We start from the raw sequence: 19726 nt of genomic DNA, 5'->3' as shown, positions 1-19726 counted from the left end.
TTCTTGAGTGTAGATACAGAGGTCTTCCATGACCCTCCCAAAGGAACCTGGACCAGATTAAAATGTAATTGGGAAATATTTAACAAAATAAATAAAAATACAATGGAACATAGATAATGTTAATATGTAGTTTTCGAAATCAATATGCTTCCACAGAGATCCTTATGTATGAGTTTAGTGACCCCATTTCTATTAGAGTTTGACACTAGTGGCCTAGAAAATCAAGAAAAGGAAAAAAAAATCTATATCTATACACACATATATACACTCCATGTTGTTTGTTTAATCTGCATTATTGACATTTTCTTCATCACTTTCGTAAATCTGTACAATTAACAGAACATTAAATCAAGCCCAGATTTGTAGCATTTGTCAATTTCCAAGGTGCAAATTCTCACACTGAAAATTTGACAATCATCTCTCTGACTACAGCACAGCCCTGAGTAGAGGTGAGGAGGGAATGAATTATACTCAAAAACAGAAGAGATGGAGTTTTGCATGTGAGGAACAGAAGGAAAGACAGTTTGGCTAATAAAGCTGGAAAAATGAAGTGAGGACAAGGTTGTAAAAGACTTTAAAAGCTAAATATGGGAGTCTATATTTCGTTCTAGACACAATAGGAAGCCATAATATCTACTTGAAAAAGGAGGATCTTTTGTGATTCTTTCCAGTAAAAGACTAGGTAGTGGGTAGAGTGTTGGATAGGGTGAGTTCAGATCTGGCCTCAGACACTTACTGGCTTAGCTGTATGACCCTGGGCAAGTTACTTAACCTCTGTTTGCCTAGGAGGCAGTTAAGTGGCTCAGTGGCTAGAGTTCTAGGCCTAGAATCTGGAAGACTCAAATTAAAATCTGGTCTCAGTCATTTATTGTGTGACCCTGGGCAAGTCAGTTAACCTTGTTTGCCTCAGTTTCCTCCTCTGTAAAATGAGCTGAAGAAGGAAATGGCAAAACTGCTCCAGTATCTTTGCCAAGAAAATCCCAAATGGGGTCATGAAGAGTTGGACACATCTGAAAACAACTGAACAGCAGGATAGGCTAGGATAAAACAACTTGCCCCATCACAAGACCATTTATATCCCTAGTGTGGGTAAAGTTTTCACATGCCTCCTTCCTTCTCTTTCTCAGACGCTACAGGTAATCTATCCCTACACTCCACAAAATGACGATGAGCTGGAGCTGGTACCTGGAGACTTCATTTTCATGTCTCCCATGGAGCAGACAAGTACCAGTGAGGGCTGGATCTATGGCACCTCCTTAACCACTGGCTGTTCTGGGCTCCTGCCCGAGAATTACATTACCAAGGCAGATGAATGCAGTACCTGGATATTCCATGGGTAAGCAGACTCTTGAGGTCTACTGCTTTTTATGGATAGTCTTCATAACACAAAACAATCGCACAGAAAAAAGGGCAACAGAACCGAAGCAGGATATGCAGAATGGGGTCTTTTGTTTTGTTTGTTTGACACTTGAAGTCCAGGGGACAGAAGATGTATAGTCCCCAGGCTTCTGGTTAGCTCTGTAGGACTTGGGAAGGAGGGTACATGGACAGCACTACCTCACCATTTACAATTCTCATAATCAGATATAAATTGCTATTATTCCTCTGTTTGGGGAGGTAGGACCCATAGGGGGGATGCATGGGGCAGTCAGGTGGCACAGTGGATAGAGAACACAGAGTCTGGAGTCAGAAAGACCCGAGTTCAAATCTGACCTCAGACACTTATGAGCTGTGTGACCCTAGGCAAGTCAGTTAGTTAATTTCTTTGCCTCAGTTTCCTCATCTGCAAAGTGGAGATAATAGTAGCACCTATCTCACAGGGTTGTCATGGAGATCAAATGAGACAATAATTGTAGAGTATTTAATGCAGTGCCTGGCACAGAGTAAGCACTATATAAATATTAGCTATTATTACAATAATTATTAGTATTACTGTTAGACCTAGAGTGAAGTGTTACTTGGGAGATATCCCAGTGCCCTTGACCTTCACTTGTTTGGGATTCCTGCCCTCCCAGCCCTAGGGGTAAATGCTGTGTCTCCAACACAGTGTGCTCTGCAGGCAGCTAGCTAGATTATGTAGAGGACAGGCTTTGGAGTGAGAAAGATTGGAGTTCAAACTCTGTCTCAGACATTAACTAACTTTGTGACCTTGGGCCACTCACTCATCCAGCCTATCTTCCTCAGGCGTAAAACAGGGATGATGGCACCTTTCTCACAGGGTTGTTATAAGGATCAGTGGACATAACCCTTTGATAACCTTAAAGGGATGTATGAATGTTAGTGATTGCTGCTTCTGCAGCATGTTCTGTGGCTTCCACAAAGCAGGCCAGGCAAGTTTAAGTTTCCCCCTTGCTGAGTCAGTAATGATATTAGTTGCCGTTTATTTAATGCTTTTGGAAATATTTTACAGGTATCATCTTATTTGATCGTCACAGTAGCCTTGTGATGTAGGGTCTTTTATTTATACCCGTTTTACGTATAAGGAAGGCTCAGAGAAGGAAGTTAAGTGAGTTGAGCAGTCACACACTGTAAGTGTCTGAGTGGCGGATCCACCCTACGTCTTACCAACTCCAACTCAAGTGCTGTACACACTATCATGGCGGTATGGCGTCAGTGACTGTGATAGACCTTTCTGAAAGATGGCGTGCCATTCTCAGGATGTGGTTGTTCTCTGGGCTGTCCTCTGTGCCCATCCCCAGATGAGTCTGATCCTCATCGCAGCCTGTGTGGGACCCTTCAACTCATCTAAAATGAGGAAGACCAAAGCATACCCATCCTTGATTGGTACAAGAGTGAAAGCTCTCCCTGGCTCTCCTGTCCTGTGTTCCCAGGCATCCTGCCAGAGGGAGGGGGCTGGTTTGCTTTTCTTCCCTCATAGTTAAACCTGTGCTCTGCCTCATGCCAATATGTAGTGACTGAAATTAGTACTATTTTTTTTTTAACAATCATTAAAGAGAAGCAGAGGGAGGTAATTCGAGCCTATATTTTGTCTAGGGAAAGAAAAGATGAGAAAAACCCTCCCTTCATTAACTTTAGAAACATGTCATAAATACAGAATCAAGAATGTTTTCTAATCTCTATCCCACATCCCTTTCCTCTCCATAAGTTCAGATTTAAGTTGGTAAGTTCTAATAGAAAAGCATCTTTAATATATGAAGCAAACCTCAGATTTCTTTCCTACTAACCACCAGAAAAATATGAGTCACTAAGGAAAGGAAACTGTACACATTCCTTAAAACTCATTTTTATAACACCTACACACAGTCTCTCTCTCTCTCTCTCTCTCTCTCTCTCTCTCTCTCTCTCTCTCTCTCTCTCTCCCTCTCTCTCTCTCCCTCTCTCCCTCTCTCCCTCTCTCCCCACCCCTTAATGTCACCTTACAAGTTTTACCTATTATAAAACTATAAGAACTCCTTTCACACTTTGCTTCTCTTGGCTACACAATCTCTTTCTATATGTTTCTTATCCTTCCTATTTTCCAGTCCTCTGTATGCTTTTCCAAGTTCTCTTCACTATTCTTAAGAAAATATGTCCTTAGGACTTAGGCAGTCTGGATTCCTCCAATGGTTGACTGATTTTCATAGTACAGACCACTCACCTGAGCTGGGTGGGCTAAGCTACACAATCTCAGGATGCATTTTCAAAACAAGGCATGAACAAGCATAGCTGTGGTCTTTCGGGAGATGCGATGATTTTGGTGCTGTTTTCAAAATAAAGTTCCTGATTGTTACCTTATTGAAACTGACAGCCCAAATCCAAGTGAATCCTATCTCTTTTGTTGCATTGACAGCTGAGGAAGCTGACAGTGTTTTTGTCAGTGAAATGCAGGAAGGAGGGAAGGAAGCCAGTCGATCTCTTCAAGGCCATAATTGAGCTGAGAAGAGAGGAGGCACAAACCAGCAAAATGCGGCAACATGATTCCACAAATGCCCAAAGCTTTGAGGCAGAGAGGAAAGCTGGCTTTTCTCCAGCTGGGGGGGTTGTAGAAAGGGCCATTACAGGGAGGCAGATTTCTGTCAGAAAAAAAATAGGAGGTTGATATGCTAGCTGGCGCCGATGGATGCTCCACATATTTGCTTTGTTGCTGTGATGGCTGTCATTCCTATTAGTGGCAGGAAGAAAGGCTGTCATTTCTAAGTATTTGGGCAACACAGGCATTTATTGCTTCCCTTCAGATTGCCCAGAAAGGCCAGAGAACATGTTTCATTGAATTTATACAACAGCCAAAATTAAATGACCACATTTATGAGATGAGCCATCTTGGTAGCTCACTAATTCAAAACAACTTAATGTAGGGGGAAAGAGGGGCTGGATGTGACTGGCTCCCACTCAGCATCAACCCTAGTTGGGCTCTGACAGTCCTTTATTAAGTTCTGAATGGAAGCTCTTGGCTCAGTCCCTTCACATATGGTGAGGATGTTCACCTGTGAAATGCATCTCCATTTGATTATCTCATTTGAAAGGGGAGGCCCGCAGTCACAAAGTTTCCATGACTAGAGAGGTGAAGACAAATGAACAGGGCCACAGAAAGCCCTCCCTTCCTATGAACATGGCTGTGGACAATAAGATTAATAGCAGGAATCCTCTGTTTCTTTTCAGCTGGAATGATAGCTGGAAACAGTGGCATATAATTGCTGTGGCATTATAGCTAAATATATAGTTGGTACCAACCATGCCAGTGACAGGGTACGAAATGTATAAATGATGGACCCCATTCCTGCCCAGAAGGGGCTTCCAACTGGATTCATGCACAAGTAAATCTGACTACCCTTAATTAATTAACTGCTTGTCTCTTCAAAGTAGAACTAGATGTTCTTCCCAAGGAATATGGATGCCGTGTCCTTCCCCTTTACCATTGTCCACCACCATCACTGCCACCCATAGTTTATCATGTTAATTAAGTCCCATTCTCTTGTTCATTCTAAAGGCCAGAGAACACATGGGCTGTTGCTCAGAGTGCCAGTAGTTTACGTCTTCCTGTCCTTTTCTCTGTAGTTCATATTCAATTCTGAGCACATCATCGTCCTCCAGCTCACTCATGTTCAGTGATGGCATTTTGGAGAGGCGGCAGCAGGAGGAGCAGGGTCCAGGGGAGACGTCTCCCCTCACCATCATCTGCCAGCCCATGCAAGTAAGTTTGGCCAGTAACATTTGGGAAACATTCTAACAATCATTTGATCTATAGATTCTTACTGAGCACATACCAGACATCATCACTCACATTCATATCATGCTTTAAGGTGTATAGAGAAGCACATTGGTGTGGTGGTTAGAGAGCTGGCCTCAGAGTCACAAAGACCAACATTTAAGACCAGCCTCTAACGCATACTGGCTGTTTGACTCTTAATAAGTCATGTTACCAATCAATCCTCATGGCAGCCTTCTAAGAACACAGGTTGTGGGGAAGGTACTGCAGTGGCAGAGGAAGTTCCATACTGAGAGAGCTCTTTACCAATCATGGGTCTAATCCCTGTCCCTTAATGCTTCCCAAGTGCCTTTCTCAAGCAATCCTTGAGGTTGAGGCAGGTTGTACAAATATAATTATCTTCCTACCCACCCACCCCTGTCCCCTGTGATGGTCTTTGTCCTTGGTCCTTGTTACATATCTGGAACTAGGCCTCTGAGTGAAGTCACTGGCCCATGTTCGCACAGTGAATAAATATCTGAGGAGATATTTGAACCCTGGTCTGATCCCCAAATCCAGTAATGATCCACTGTATATGGTTAGGTGCTTTGGAAGAATAGAAAGAAATATGAGGCTTGGTTTCTTGCTTCCCTCAAGGACTTTACAGTCTGGCTGGGGAAATAAGATCTGCACATGAAAAGATATAGCCAATTAAACCACACAGTGTATGATGAAGTGTCAGATCAGTGGTATGGTCAATAGGTACTATCAGAGTTTAGAGAAGGGGGTTCTCACTGTAGACCAGGAGGGTAAGAGGACTTCTTGGGGTGACTGATGATTTGAAGAATGGGGAGGATTTTCTTGGAAACATGCATTAGGTAGGGTGAACAAAGTCAGAAAAAGGAGCGAACTCAAGATGTAACCTGGGGAGAGTGAGGAAACCACACTGGCTGGAGGAGAGGGTTTTTCTAAGTAAATGCTGGGAACAGCTGGAGAGAACCTGCTACCCCTACGCAGTTCAGCCAGGTTCATTGGCTGTAAATGAACACTCAGGGCCAGCCAGCAGTGTTCCAGTCAGCGGCAGCATGTTTTGAATAGCTGGCTCAAAAAGAAAAGGTAGAAGGAAGGGCTGTGAGTTTCTAGTAACTAATTAAAGCATTACCAGTCAGTTGGTCAGGATGGAAATTAAACCTGAACAATTCAATATAAAGAGATAGCAGCAGTCCTTCCCAGAGCTTTTTGGGGGGGATGCTAACATGTATGCAGTCAGAGAATGCTGAATACGCATTATGTGCTGAGCACAAAGCACTGTGGGGGGCTAAAGGAAGGGGATGTGAACCAAGCACTTAGAAATCTCAGTCCACTGAAAGAGAGACAGAATTCTCCTTTTTCTCTTTCTCTCTGTCCCTCTGTTTCTCACTTTCTTTTCTTCTCTCCTCTGTCTCTATGTATGTCTCTTTGCCCCTCTGTCTGTTTCTCTCCTGTCTCTTGTTCTGTGTCTCCATATCTCTGTTTCTTTTTCTGCCTCTGTTTTTGTCTATATCTCTTACTGTGTTTCTGTCTGTCTATCTCTGTGTCTCTGTTTCTCTCTTAATCTCTCTATATCTTTCTGTCTTTATCTCTCTCTCTCTCCTGTCTCTTTCTATGTCCCTATGTGTCTCTGTCTATGTCTCTGTCTCTTTGCCTCTCTGTCTCTCCTCTCCAAAGCTCAAAGAATACATACTTGAGTAAGTGTGGCATTGGACTGAGGTGGGGTTAATTAGGGTGGGTTTCCAGAAGGAGATGATAATGTCACTTTTAAAAGCATTTCTGCTTTTATTTTTTTTAATTTGCATCTCATGACCTTATAAAGTAGGCTGAGCTAGGTAGTATTCCCCCCGTTTTACAGATGAGGAAACTGAGGTTCGGTGAGGCATGACTTTGCCCAGTCAAAGAGTTGGTAAATTTGAGAGAGTCCAATTCAAGTCTTCTCATCCCTTGCTTTGTCAGTGTATGTAGAACCAGGTTTTTAGAATCAGAAGGGATCTAGCTAGGTAGAGAGGGGACACATTCCAGTTGACAGGAAAAAAATGTAGAAGTTCTAAGGCAAGATTAACCAGATCATATGTTGCAAGCAGATTTATCCAGCTAGAATGCAGTTTAAATCAGGGAACCAGAGCAGAAGATGTGCATGAAATGGCAAGTTTTCTCCCTGTGTCTCCACTGCTTGAGAAGAACAGCTGCTCTCTCCAGGGCACAGGTAGTAAAATGGAGCCACTGTAGCTCAGGAGTTGGGGAAGGAGGCCAGAAGGGCAGCAGAGAAAGCACTAGCTTTGCAGCCTCAGGATCCAGTTTCACCCCCCTGCCCTGCCCTTGGCTACTTGTGTGACCTTGGCCAAGTCCCTCAATCTCCATGGGCTACAATTTCTTCATTGGCAGAATCAGAGCATTAAATTGGCTAAGTTCTGAGGCTTCTTCCAGCCTTACTATTCTGTGATCAGCACAGTGGCTAAAGAGAGCCATTCTCTCAACACATAGCGTCAGAGTGGAGAGTCTGGAGGCTGCTGTAGTCCTCCGGATGGGCAGTGTACTCTTTATAGGAACTGTCACTTTTCCAGTAATGGTAGTCCTGCTCTCTGAGGACATCTTACCACCAAATAGTGTTCTTATTTGGAAAAAGAAATTATACTAGCTAGTTTTGTACATTGTTTTCTCCCACATTAGAATATAAGCTTCTTGAGGGCAAAGACTATTTTTTTGCCTTTCTTTATTTTGGATTTGAGTCTCCCAAATTTACCCCTCTTTGCTTAGCATGGTTCCTGGCATTAATGCTTAATTAATGTTTGTTGACTGACTCCTTAGCTTCTTAGATCCAGCATTAAATCAAAAAGCTTTATGGCTATTTACTAATCAGAATAATAATCCCACTGCCCCACCTGCACGCAACTGTCAGAGAATCTGCTGTGTAGAGCAGGAAGGGACTTTAAAAGTCATGTTATTCAACCCTTTCTTTACAGATGAGGAAACTGAATCCCTGAGAAGTTATGCAAAGTCACACAGGCCATACATGCAGAGCCAGGATTTGACCTGAGCTCTTGTGACTGAGTTCAGCACTCCTTGTAATTCACTTTACTACCTCAAAGTACTTCCCACTTACTTATTTTCTTTCATTCCTTGAACAGCCCCTGCGAGTCAACAGCCAGCCCGGCCCGCAGAAGCGTTGCCTCTTTGTCTGTCGACATGGCGAGAGGATGGATGTTGTGTTTGGGAAGTATTGGCTTTCCCAGTGCTTTGATGCCAAAGGTGAGCTGATGGATGTTAGTCTGAGAGGAAGTGAGACCTAACCTGGACTCCAGGATGCACTGAATTGGAATGTTTTATAGAATTCTCACTATTCTCTATAACCTATTTCTCCTAAACAACTCTGTCTGTTAGACTGTATTCCTTTATGATATCCCTAGGATAAAAGGAGATTCTCATGTACTTGCCCAGTTTTTCAGATGAGACCAAGAGATAATAAGTGACATATGCCAAAGTCAGTGGCAGAGCCATGCAAGGTCATCTAGTTTCACTTTTACCCAAAGCATGAATCCTATCCACAATATCTAACTTGTGGTCATCTGACCTCTTCTTGAAGACCTCCCATGACAGCGAATTCGTCACCTTTCAAAATTGGCCATGACATTTTTCAACAGCTCAAATCACTAGGAGGTTTTTCCTTATGCTTAATTGAAATATGCTTCATAAGCTTTTATGCTTTTATCATCCCCCAAGCCATGTAAAGTTATCTTCCTGTCTTCCACATGAACCCTTCAAACATTTGAACAAATGTTCCCTTCTCTAGGTTAAACCTTTTGTTTTCAATCAGCTTATTCCTCTATAGCAGGGCTTCTTAAGCTTTTTCTTCTGGAGACCCATTTTCGCATTTAAGAAGCATTTGTTGTGTGGCCTGAGGGCATGCTCAGTGTAAAGTGCACATGCTGTGTTCAGAACCAAGGCTAAAATGAGGTTTCGAGATGCAACACAGGCAAGCACTGCCAGAAACATCTCAGATTCATTATCCCTTTGCATTTTAAGTAATTTTTGATCATTGCTTATTCAGAAGTCTTTTACTGTTGCCAAATTTTCTCGATCATGTCCATATGGGGCATGACCCACAGTTTAAGAAGTGCTACTCTCTAGCATGGGCACTATACCCTACATATGGTGGCCATCTTCCGCTGTCAGTCTTCCATTGGTGTCCCTCCTAAAACATATCACCCAGAACTGGAAATACTGTTCCCCATGTGGTCTTCTGATCACAAAAGAGCAGAGTAGAAGAACCATTATAGAGTATAATATTGCAAGCTATGGTAGAACTACCTATTTATTTTTTAATTAAAAAACCTTTTTTGTCTGTTTTTTTAACTTAATTACAAAATAAGAAAAAAATAAAAATTTAAAAAGCAAACTTAGATACTAAAAATTACAAAATAACATACAAAAAAACTTACAAAATAAGAAAAGAAAAAAAACATTGCCCTATGCACAACAGAGCATGAGAGAAGGCAAATTATGTAAAGCAATAAATTTGTCATTTCAAGAAACCCTATATAATAAATGCTACTCATCTTGTTCAGAGCTGTCCATCTTTTCTTAGCTTCCTTGCAGGTTTTATTTTGTTCTTGGCTGTGTACTCTTTGCTTTGTTCTTTTATTCCCTTTTCCCCCCACCCTGCTCCCAAGATGGCTACAGTTAAGCTAGCATGCATGTGTATTTGTGTGTGTATATACACACATGTATACATATATACACACATGTATTCACATATACACAAACATATGTATACATGCATATACTTACAATGCATACATACACATGAGGGGTAGCTAGGTGGTGCAGTGGATAGAGCACCAGTGCAGGAGTCAGGAGGACCTGAGTTCAAATCTCACTTCAGACACTTGACATTCACTAGCTATATGACCTTGGGCAAGTCACTTAATCCCAATTGCCTCATCCTGGGTCGTCTCCAGTCATCCTGATGATTATCTGGTCACTGGATTCAGATGGCTCTGGAGAAAAAGTGAGGCTGGTAACCTGCACAGCCCTCTCTCACTCTAAAAACAACATCAAGTGCAAGTCATGTCATTATTTCTCTGATGGCATGGTCTTCTTCAGCAATGAAGGACGGACACACACACATATACATCAATATCTGTAATCTTATACATACATTCACACGCATCTATGTAAGATCATACTATATTTGTTTGTGCTCTGTTTCTCTGAAGGTGGATAATATATTCCTTCATAAGTCCAAGTCTTTCCAAATTTTTCTAAATCCACCAACTCATCATTTCCTACACCACAACAATGTTCCAACCACATAGTGTCTAATTATTTTAAATAGTCTAAAACAATATTGATTAATATGGCTGACATGTCATATGGTGTAGTTTGCCTGTTTTTTCTTTTGCATAAATCTGCTTTAGCTTTAACCTTGTCTGAGATCATGAGAACTTCCTATTTATATGGTGACACAGTGGATAGAGCACATGTCTTTGAGTCAGGAAACATGTTCAAATCCGGCCTCAGACACTCCCTAGCTGAGTGACCTTGGCAGATCATTTAACCTCTCTGTATCTCAGTTTTCTCTTCTGTAAAGTAGGGATCATAATAGCACCTACTTCAAAGGATTATTGTGAGGAGCAAATGAGTTAGCATATGCAAAGTGCTTTGCAAACTTTTAAGCATTACATACATGTTATATATCATTATTATTGTTGCTATCTGCTTCCTTGCTGTGGCTCCAGCCCGCCATCACTCAAATCAAATTCCATTGCAAGTCATGTCATCATCTCCCTGATATCATGCTCCTCTTCGAGAACCAAGGACAAACCACACAGCAATGGGGAGAACCACCAAGGTTTGACAACTGATTAGATACAGGGCATAAGGGAGAAAAGGAAGAGTCAAGGGTAACCGCAAGGTTCTGAACTTTTCCTTTGAAGGATACTGGTACACTTAACAGAAATAGTAACATTTAAAGGAATGCTAGGTTTAAGGAAGAGCAGCTAATAAGTTTCATTTGGGACATTTTGAATTTAAGATGACTATAGATCATCCATCTGGATTTATGGAAGAATAGATTAGAACTGTAGGGGACCTTAGCAGCTATCCAGTCCAGCTGGCTTGCTCTACAGATAAGGAACCTGAGGGCCAAAGAAATTAAATGAAAATGATTTGCTCAAGGTTGTAGAGGTAGGAAGCATCGGAAGCAGGACTTGAACCCATATCCCCTTGACTCTAGAGTCCATGTTCTTTTATCTGTACCATACAAGGTTGTCTGGTATAACCCTTACCTGATGCATGAATTTACTCTCCAGCAGCTTCAGTGACAGGGAACTTCCCTCACAAGGCAGCCCATCCCACTATTGAATACATTTAATGATTTAAGAAACTTTTTATACGGAGGCAAAATTTACCTGCCTGTAACTTTTAAGCAGAATGGAAAATAGACTCCAGAATTACAATTGCCAAGCAAAAGTGTTAGTTCTCTGAATGCTCTTAATGTTTTCCATTGCTCTAAAGCAAAGTTAGCTTCTCTTGGCCAGTAAGGACTAGGATGGCAGGCTCATTAAGAGAAGGCTTAAAAGGCAGAGAATTCAAGTGGTTCTGTGCCTGACTTTTTCTCTCTTAGGCCGTTACATCCGCACCAACCTGAATATGCCTCACAGTTTACCTCAAAGGAGTGGTGGTTTCCGAGATTACGAGAAAGATGCACCAATCACTGTGTTCGGATGTATGCAAGCCAGACTAGTAGGTAAGTCATCCCAGAATAACTTGGGGGGGCGGGGTGCTGTGGGGGCTGCCCCCAGTGAATGCATGACAGTGCTTTCTGAGCCTCAAGGATTCAGGATATTCCCTATGGAACTTTTCTATACTAGTGTGAGTTCCTGTAATCCTGGAATGTTGAGTCTTCCAGGTATAAAGTAGCTGACTTTGCCATGGCAACTTATGTGGAAAGTCAAAATATGAACTGTAGACATCAGGGATGAATGGCCATTCCAGTGTGGCTAAAGCTGGGTCTATACACATCAACTTTGAATCTATCAGCTTGTTAGTTTATCCCATACCCACCTTCTAGAGACAGTAGCTTCTGCTCCACAGGAAATGGATACCACCAGAAAAATATAAACATTCATCGAGAGATTAAAGTGGTCTCTGGTGTCTGAGAGTTAATACTCTAGGGTTTAATTTGCTTTCATTTTCATCAATATAGAGCTATACTCTATTATCATAAAATCCATTATCCAGCCCCTGGATTACCTAGGGCTCAGCTCCTGCTAACTGAGCATTTTGTTGCTTATTAGGCCTGCAGAGATGGAACAGAGAAAAGATGAGAGTTTATCACTTTTGCTTTTTGTTGGGGATGCTGGTGATTTGGGGATAAGGTTCAGATCATTAAGCTTCTATGTGAGCCTTTGTGTGTCTTGCATACCCTGGCTAGGTAGGGCCACACTTGGTACTAGCCCAAATATAGCCAGTGGATTCCATCTCTCTTTGTAGGCGAGGCCCTGTTAGAAAGTAACACCATTGTTGACCACGTCTATTGTTCCCCATCCCTGCGATGTGTCCAGACTGCACACAACATTCTGAAAGGTAAGAATCAGAAGCTTATATACATCCTAAAAGTGTCATCTAGTCCCTTGCCTCTAGGCAGCTCCACACCTAAGCCTTCCTAGAGAGGTGGGACTTTTAGCCAGGCATTTTTAGCTCATTTTCCATGGAAAAATAGCTTTTCTTATATAGTTTCTCAGCGGTCAGCATTAGAATCAATAGACATTTATTAGGTATGCAGAGCATGGGTGCTTATTCCTTGGAGGAAATGCAGAGATTGCATAAGACATAATCCCTGCCTTCCCAAAGCTTACTTTCTAGTAAAGGGGATGAGACACAGGAAGAGATGTACAAGAGAGAGTTGTAAAATGAAGTGCTGTCGGAGGTTGGGAATTGTTGGGGAGGAGGTCATTGCTAGCCAGGGGAAATAGAGAAGACTTCATGGAGGAAGAGACATTTGAGTTAGACTTTAAAAGGTGGGAGGAATTCTGTAGAAGCAAGGAGTTCCAGTCCTAGGGAACAGCATGACCAAAGGCATGGAAATGGACATGGTCAGCATGGCACATTCAGGAGACAGAGGAGGTGAGTTTGCTGGAAGCATCTAACGCTTGGCAGAGTGGAGAATTGAGAATATGAATAGGATGCTATTACACTGGGAAGGTCCTTAAAGAGGAGACAGAAAGCTTGAAGGCAAGCCTACAGAAGAGTTCTGAGTAGAGAAATGATACAGATTATAGATAAGTATGATCATTCTGCCAGTAGGCTAGGAATAGATGGGAGAAGCACAAGAGTCTGGAGGTCAGAGGTCATGTAAGGAGATGATTGCCATCATTTAAGTGAATGGTAATGGTGGTATGTAATAGAGTTATGGCAGTGGGGAGAGGAGGAGGGGATAAATGGAAAATATGCCAACCTTGGCAGGAAATTGACAGGGCAGTGCTCATTGGATATGAATCTCCCTTCGGTAATCTATCACTGCTGCCAAATTAATATTCCCAAAACATAAATCTAACTACATCACTTCCATGGGTCAGGAATCTTCAGTGATTGCTTACTTATGTTTTTTTTTCTTTAAAAGAGGCATCACCCAATTTGGCCTGTGCCTGAAGTTCTGAGTATTTCTAACTCACTCTGAGAGATCAAAAACTGCCTTTGGAAATGAGCTTATTTGCAGATTCTTGTATGAGTTGGAGACAGCAGCCAAGTGGAAAAAGAATTGCTCACTTAATCAGAATGGAAAATAAGTACTAACCAATATGGTTCACATTCTTTTAAAAGAACAACCTTCCCTTTGCCTTCATTTTGTTTTCCCCTTACAAGGTTTACAACAAGAAAATCACTTGAAGATCCGTGTGGAGCCTGGCTTGTTTGAGTGGACAAAGTGGGTTGCTGGAAATACTTTGCCTGCATGGATATCCCCATCAGACTTAGCTGCTGCCAACCTGAGTGTTGATACAACCTACAGGTAGCCTCATGCAAACTGTCATTTCCTGAGATTGATTTAAAGATGATTTTCCAAATTATTTTCAGTTTTGTGTGATCCACCTCCAAACTGAGAGAAGTGAAAGACTCAGAATGCAGATTGAAACCCTTTGAGGGGACGGGGGGGCGGGGAAGAAGGAAGAGGAGGAATGTGGTTAATGTAAGAATTTATTCTGCTTGACTAGACATAATTGTTATGGGCTTTATTTTTCTTGCTTTCTGAAGTGAATGGAGGAAGTCGGGGGCAAGGGAGGTTGGAAAGAGAAAATTCGGAACTGAAAATAATATTGAATTTTAAAAATTATTTACCACTTTCAGCCCACTTAGTTGTGGACTGACCAGACATAGGTCTTATTCAGCTGTACTAATATAGGAGAACTATATATAGTAATAGCAAATAATCCAAAAGTAATTAGGCATTAATGAACATTATGATTTTCTTTTCCTAATGATTTGCTTGCCTGATTATGTTTGGTTCAAAGTCACATGAAAATAAATACATTCTTTTGAGGCAGTTAGATGGTGTAGTTGATAAAAGTGCTGGTCTTGGAGTTAGGAAGATCTGTGTTCAAGTGCTGCCTTAAATACTTACTAGCTGTGTGAGCCTGGGAAAATCACTCAGCCTCTCTGAAGGACAAACAAGGAATTAAATAAACAAAACCCTCAGCTTTCTTATCTGTAAAATGGGTATAATTTAAGGGGGCACACATACACTCACGCACCACACACACCACACACACCGGCACACACACACCCCCTCCCCACACATACCCTCTGTTTTTTACCGAATAGATTAATAGTTAACATTTATATATCACATTAGGACTTCTATATAAATCACTTCTTCATAACCACCCTGTGAGGGCCTATGGAAGCATTGATAGGCCCAATTTACAGATGAGAAAATTAAGGTTCAAAGATTGGACGACTCTCTGCTGTGCAGCTGTGAAGTGCTGGAGTTGAGACGTGACTGCAGGTCTTCCTGTTGTTAGTCTTGTGCTACTAGATCAGACTTCCTGCTGTGGAATTAAACATGAAATACATTTATATTTAAATAATTCACAAAGTCTGTAATTCACATGCCACTAAATTGAAAGTGGATTATTATAGAATTGTTATAGAAATCTAGCTAAAATCTTACCTGCAAGAAAACTTACACAGTCCCCCTTAATGCAAATAGTGCCTTCCCTTTATGATTATCTCCAATTCCTCCTATATATGTCTTGTTGGGGCAGCGAGGTGGCACAGTGGATAGAGCACTGAGCCTGGAGTGAGGAAGAGTCATCTTCCTAAGTTCAAGTCTAGCCTCAGACACTTACTTAATCCCGTTTACCTCGGTTTCCTCATGTGTAAAATGAGCTGGAGAAGGAAAAGGCAAACCACTTCTGTGTCTTTGCCAAGAAAACCCCACATGGGGTCATGAAGTGTTGGACAGGACTGAACAACAGTGTCTTGTTTATACATAGCTATTTGCATGGTGTCTCCCCCATTAGATTACAAACTCCTTGAGGTCAGGGCCTGTCTTTTGCCTTTCTTTGTATGTATCCCTAGCACTTAGCACAGTGCTTGGAACCTAGTGCTTAATAAATGCTGGTTGACTTGAATTGTTGATTCCGTCTCAGAGTTGGAATGGAACTGAGAGGTTCTATTCTAAAGTTTCTCTGATCTAGAATTACTCCCTTCTCTTCCCCTCTATAAGCCTCCCTGACAAGTGGTACATTGGAAGACCTCCAGGGTGAGGGAGGGACCAACTATATTCTGAGATAGCCCCCTGGACTTTTGGATTAAATGATCCCTAAATGATCCTTAACAGTTCTGAATCCTATGATCCTTTTTCTCCATGGCAATACTCCATATACTTACAAGCAGCAATTACATTCATGTGTTCTATTCTCTAGATCCTAATCGTTAGAAGTTTCTTCTTATATTGAACCAGATTCCACACTGGCAACTTCTTCTCCCTCCTCCCCTCATTGTTCCTAGTTAAGAAGGAAGGACAGATGGTTTACAAATTTATCTCATTTGATCCTCACAATAACTTTGCTATTATGATCTACATGTTATAATTGAAGAAACTGAGGCAGGCAGGTTAAGTGACTTGCCCAAGGTCACACAGCTAGTAAATGTCTATCCAGCTAGGTGATAGAGTGGAGGAGTCCGGAAGACTTGAGTTCAAATTATGCCTCAGACACTTTCTAGCTATGTGACCTCAGAAAAGTAATGTAACTTCTGTCTGCCTTAGTTTCCCTATCTATAAAATGGGGATCATAATAGCACCCACCTCCCAGGACTGTTGTGAGGATCAAAGCAGATAATAATTGTGAAGTGCGTAGCCCAGTGTCTGGCACATAGTAAGTACCATATAAATGTTAGCTATCATCATTATTATTTTTATTATTCTTATCCATTGTGCCATCTCGCTGCCCCTGGGGCCAGGCAGAACAAGTTCAATGCCTTCTTTACATGATTGTCTTTCAGATACTTGAAAACAGCTATGTTCCTCCTGTTCCTCCATCTTCTCCATATACAGCATCATTTCTAGATTTCTCATTCTCCTGGCTGCCTTCCTTAGGAGGCACTTCAGTTTATTCTATTTCCTAAAATGTGGTTCTTAAAACTGAACACAATATCACCCTGATGTGGTCTCACCAAGGCAGAGTATAGTGAGACAATCATCTCCCTAATTTTGGACATTAATATAGCCAAAGATTGACTTAGCTTTTTTGGACTGCCATCTCACAGTGTTAACTGGTATTGAGCTTGATTTTTATTAAAATTCCTAGACCTTCCATCACATAAATTCTTGACTGTACATCGTCCCCTCTCCCAATGCTTGGATTCATGTAACTGATTCTTTTAACCCTCTTATAAGATGTCACATTTATTTTTATCTCTTGATTATATTTGTTCCATCATTCAGGATTCTGTTTCTTTCATCCAGCATTTTGTCTGTCCTTCCAAATGTTGCATCAATTGAAAATGTGATGAGATTTTATCAGTCATTGATAAAAAAAAAAAAAAAGAGGAGCATCAAAGGACTGAGCATAGATCCCTGGGGCCTTCCACTAGAGACCTTTCCTCCATGTTGACATTGGTCCATTAATGACTATGGTTTGGACCCTGACGTTCAACTAGTTCTGAATCAATCTCTTGCCACCTAGCCCACACCGCTCCATTTTGCCCACAAATATGTTAAGAGAGACCACATTAAATGCTTTGCTGAAATTTAGGTATATTCTGTCTATGGCATTATCCTGTTGTGTCAGTCTAGTAACTGTCCAAAAAAGAAATTAAATTCATCTGACTTCAATTAATGCACTCAAGGTTAACCACTAAGTATAGAGTCAGGTACTTGTAAAATGCCTTTTTATAGAAATAGACATTCCTAGTTATTATGATGGAGGATGTCAGTCATATGTCTGAGGGTTACATTGAGGACAAGTGATCATTTTAACCTGCTCTTTCTCCCCTGTGATATCCTGCCCCTTCTTCTTTCCCAAAGGCAGAAGCACAAATCTGCTGGAAAGACCTGAGGCATTCTGGCTCAGCTAGGCAAAGAATGTCTGGATTCCCAGACTAGTGTATCTAGTCTGTAAGTAGAACCTTAGCGGACCCTCTTAGAGGAATAATCTCCCTACTGCTTCCCCTTGGGTTGAGGAATCAGTCTGTAGGTAAAAGATTAGGATTCAAGTTTTCAAATGTCTCTCTCACCCCCATAGTCGTACTTCACATTTTGCCATTTCTCCCTCTGGTATGAGGAGTGCAGCCAAAGTAATGTCGTTGAGCCAACGGAAATTGTATGTTCTGATGGGGAATCAGGGGACTTGTTGCCAGCCTGAGCAAGGCAGCTTCCCCAGTAACTCCACTTCCAGCTGGCCTTGGTTGAATACAGGTCTCTGGTTTTCCCCTTAAGCAGTTCCTAAAATTCTTCTCATTCTGACTTGAAAAATGTACATGGATCATTCCATCTATACCAGGTTTTTTTGTTGTTGTTCACCTATATACACAAAAGAGAGATGAATCCAGGAAGCTTTGATGGCAGGACATATGCAGTGTGCACTCCCAATCTTGTTATCCTCCTTCCCCTGCCCCTTATACATGTTTTTTGCAGATAAAAGATGGAGGTTCTAGAGCAAGAAAAAGAGCCTTACAAACCATGTACTCCCACTTTTTCCTGATACCATCAGTTATTGGCTCCCCTCCTTCCAAAAATCTTTTTGTATTTATTTGGTCTATATCCTATATTTACTTCTCTCTGTGTGGTACTGTCCCTGTTAAACATAAGGTCTTTGGGAGCATGGCCTGTCTCATTTTCATCTCTTGATCCTCAGTACCCTAGGGGTCAGAGAACCTGGAACATGGTAGATACTTGGTAAATGTTTATGGAATTGAAGTGCACTATACCATGATGCTTGTAGACTTGTCCAAGTGAGGCCTAGAACCATGGTCGAATGGAATGGGCATCAAGGAGTCAGGAGACCCAGCTCTGACATGAACAAGTTATGTATCCTTGGGCAAGTCACTTAGTTTCTTTGAGCCTTAATTTCTTTATCTGTAAAATTAGGTGATCAAACTTGAAGTTTAGACTAAAGTATCTTCCAGCTTTAACATTATAGGATTTTATGAAGCCAGTTCTCTTGATGATCTGTCCAATGTCCTTTCCATTTGAGTAGGAGGCCTACTAAAGAAAAAAGTATACAGTCCTAAATATTTCTTAAGCTTGTTTCTAAAGAGTGTTTGGTGCAAAGAGGGTTAGATGCCTGACACAGATTGAGGAAATATCTGGGAACCTCATTAGGTGGAGAGATGTTATCTCAGCTTTTCTTTCCCCTAGCCATTTGACCATAATAAATCATTATAGTTATGGTTACCAGGGGTGGGGAACCCGTAGCCTCAAGGCCATATGTGGCCTTCTAGGTCCTTGGGTGTAGCCTTTTGACTGAATCAGTTTTACAGAACAAATCCTTTTATTTATTATTTTTTCTGTGAAGTTGGATTCAGTCAAAGGGCTGCACTTGAGGACCTAGTGGGCCACATGTGGCCTGAAGGCCACAAGTTACCCATCCTTGGGTTAGACAATGGCAAAGTCAATTGGTAAATAAATAATCTGGCATTGTGTAAATAAGGTAACCACTTGATTCTTTAGACTTGAGTTCTTCTGAGGATTGCCTCTCTGGATTTCAATTTCCTTACCTGTAAAATAAGGATAATACTTACACTCCCAAGTTTGCATGGTGATTGTGAAGAAAGTACTTTGCAAACTTTAAGCACTTTGGTGGAATGATGTAGAAAGGGCATCTCTCTGCTTCTCAGCTGCCTCATTTATAAAAAATATTCCCTGTACATGCTATATGATTAAACAAAGAAAAACAAGTATGCATGGAAAGATCAAGGGCAGGGGGCCAGTAAGAGGATAGGGACTAGTTACTCTGTGTTTTTTATTTTGGACTGGACATCTGTATGGGGAATTCCTGATAAGGAAAATCTTACCAATGCACATCAGCATTTTCTCTGCAACCTACACTCTGAGAGGGTGGTCTG

General features: G+C 41.5%; 1 protein-coding gene across 2 annotated transcripts in view; it reads left to right on the top strand.

The window, feature by feature from the left end:
- The window catches only part of UBASH3B (ubiquitin associated and SH3 domain containing B), a 164447-nt gene that overhangs the window by 134041 nt on the left and 10680 nt on the right, over positions 1–19726 (top strand). For both annotated transcript variants that reach the window (XM_072612916.1, XM_072612915.1), the window contains exons 6-11: positions 1128–1336; positions 4996–5131; positions 8287–8407; positions 11784–11906; positions 12653–12745; positions 14024–14168. In XM_072612916.1, coding sequence (XP_072469017.1) covers positions 1128–1336; positions 4996–5131; positions 8287–8407; positions 11784–11906; positions 12653–12745; positions 14024–14168 — 827 coding nt within the window. The remainder of the gene's footprint in view (positions 1–1127; positions 1337–4995; positions 5132–8286; positions 8408–11783; positions 11907–12652; positions 12746–14023; positions 14169–19726) is intronic.

Source organism: Notamacropus eugenii, chromosome 5 (genome assembly GCF_028372415.1).
Source record: "Notamacropus eugenii isolate mMacEug1 chromosome 5, mMacEug1.pri_v2, whole genome shotgun sequence".
Taxonomy (NCBI): Eukaryota; Metazoa; Chordata; class Mammalia; order Diprotodontia; family Macropodidae; genus Notamacropus; species Notamacropus eugenii.
The sequence above is the reverse complement of the archived record's forward strand: the minus strand, read 5'-3'. Positions and strand labels throughout refer to the sequence as shown.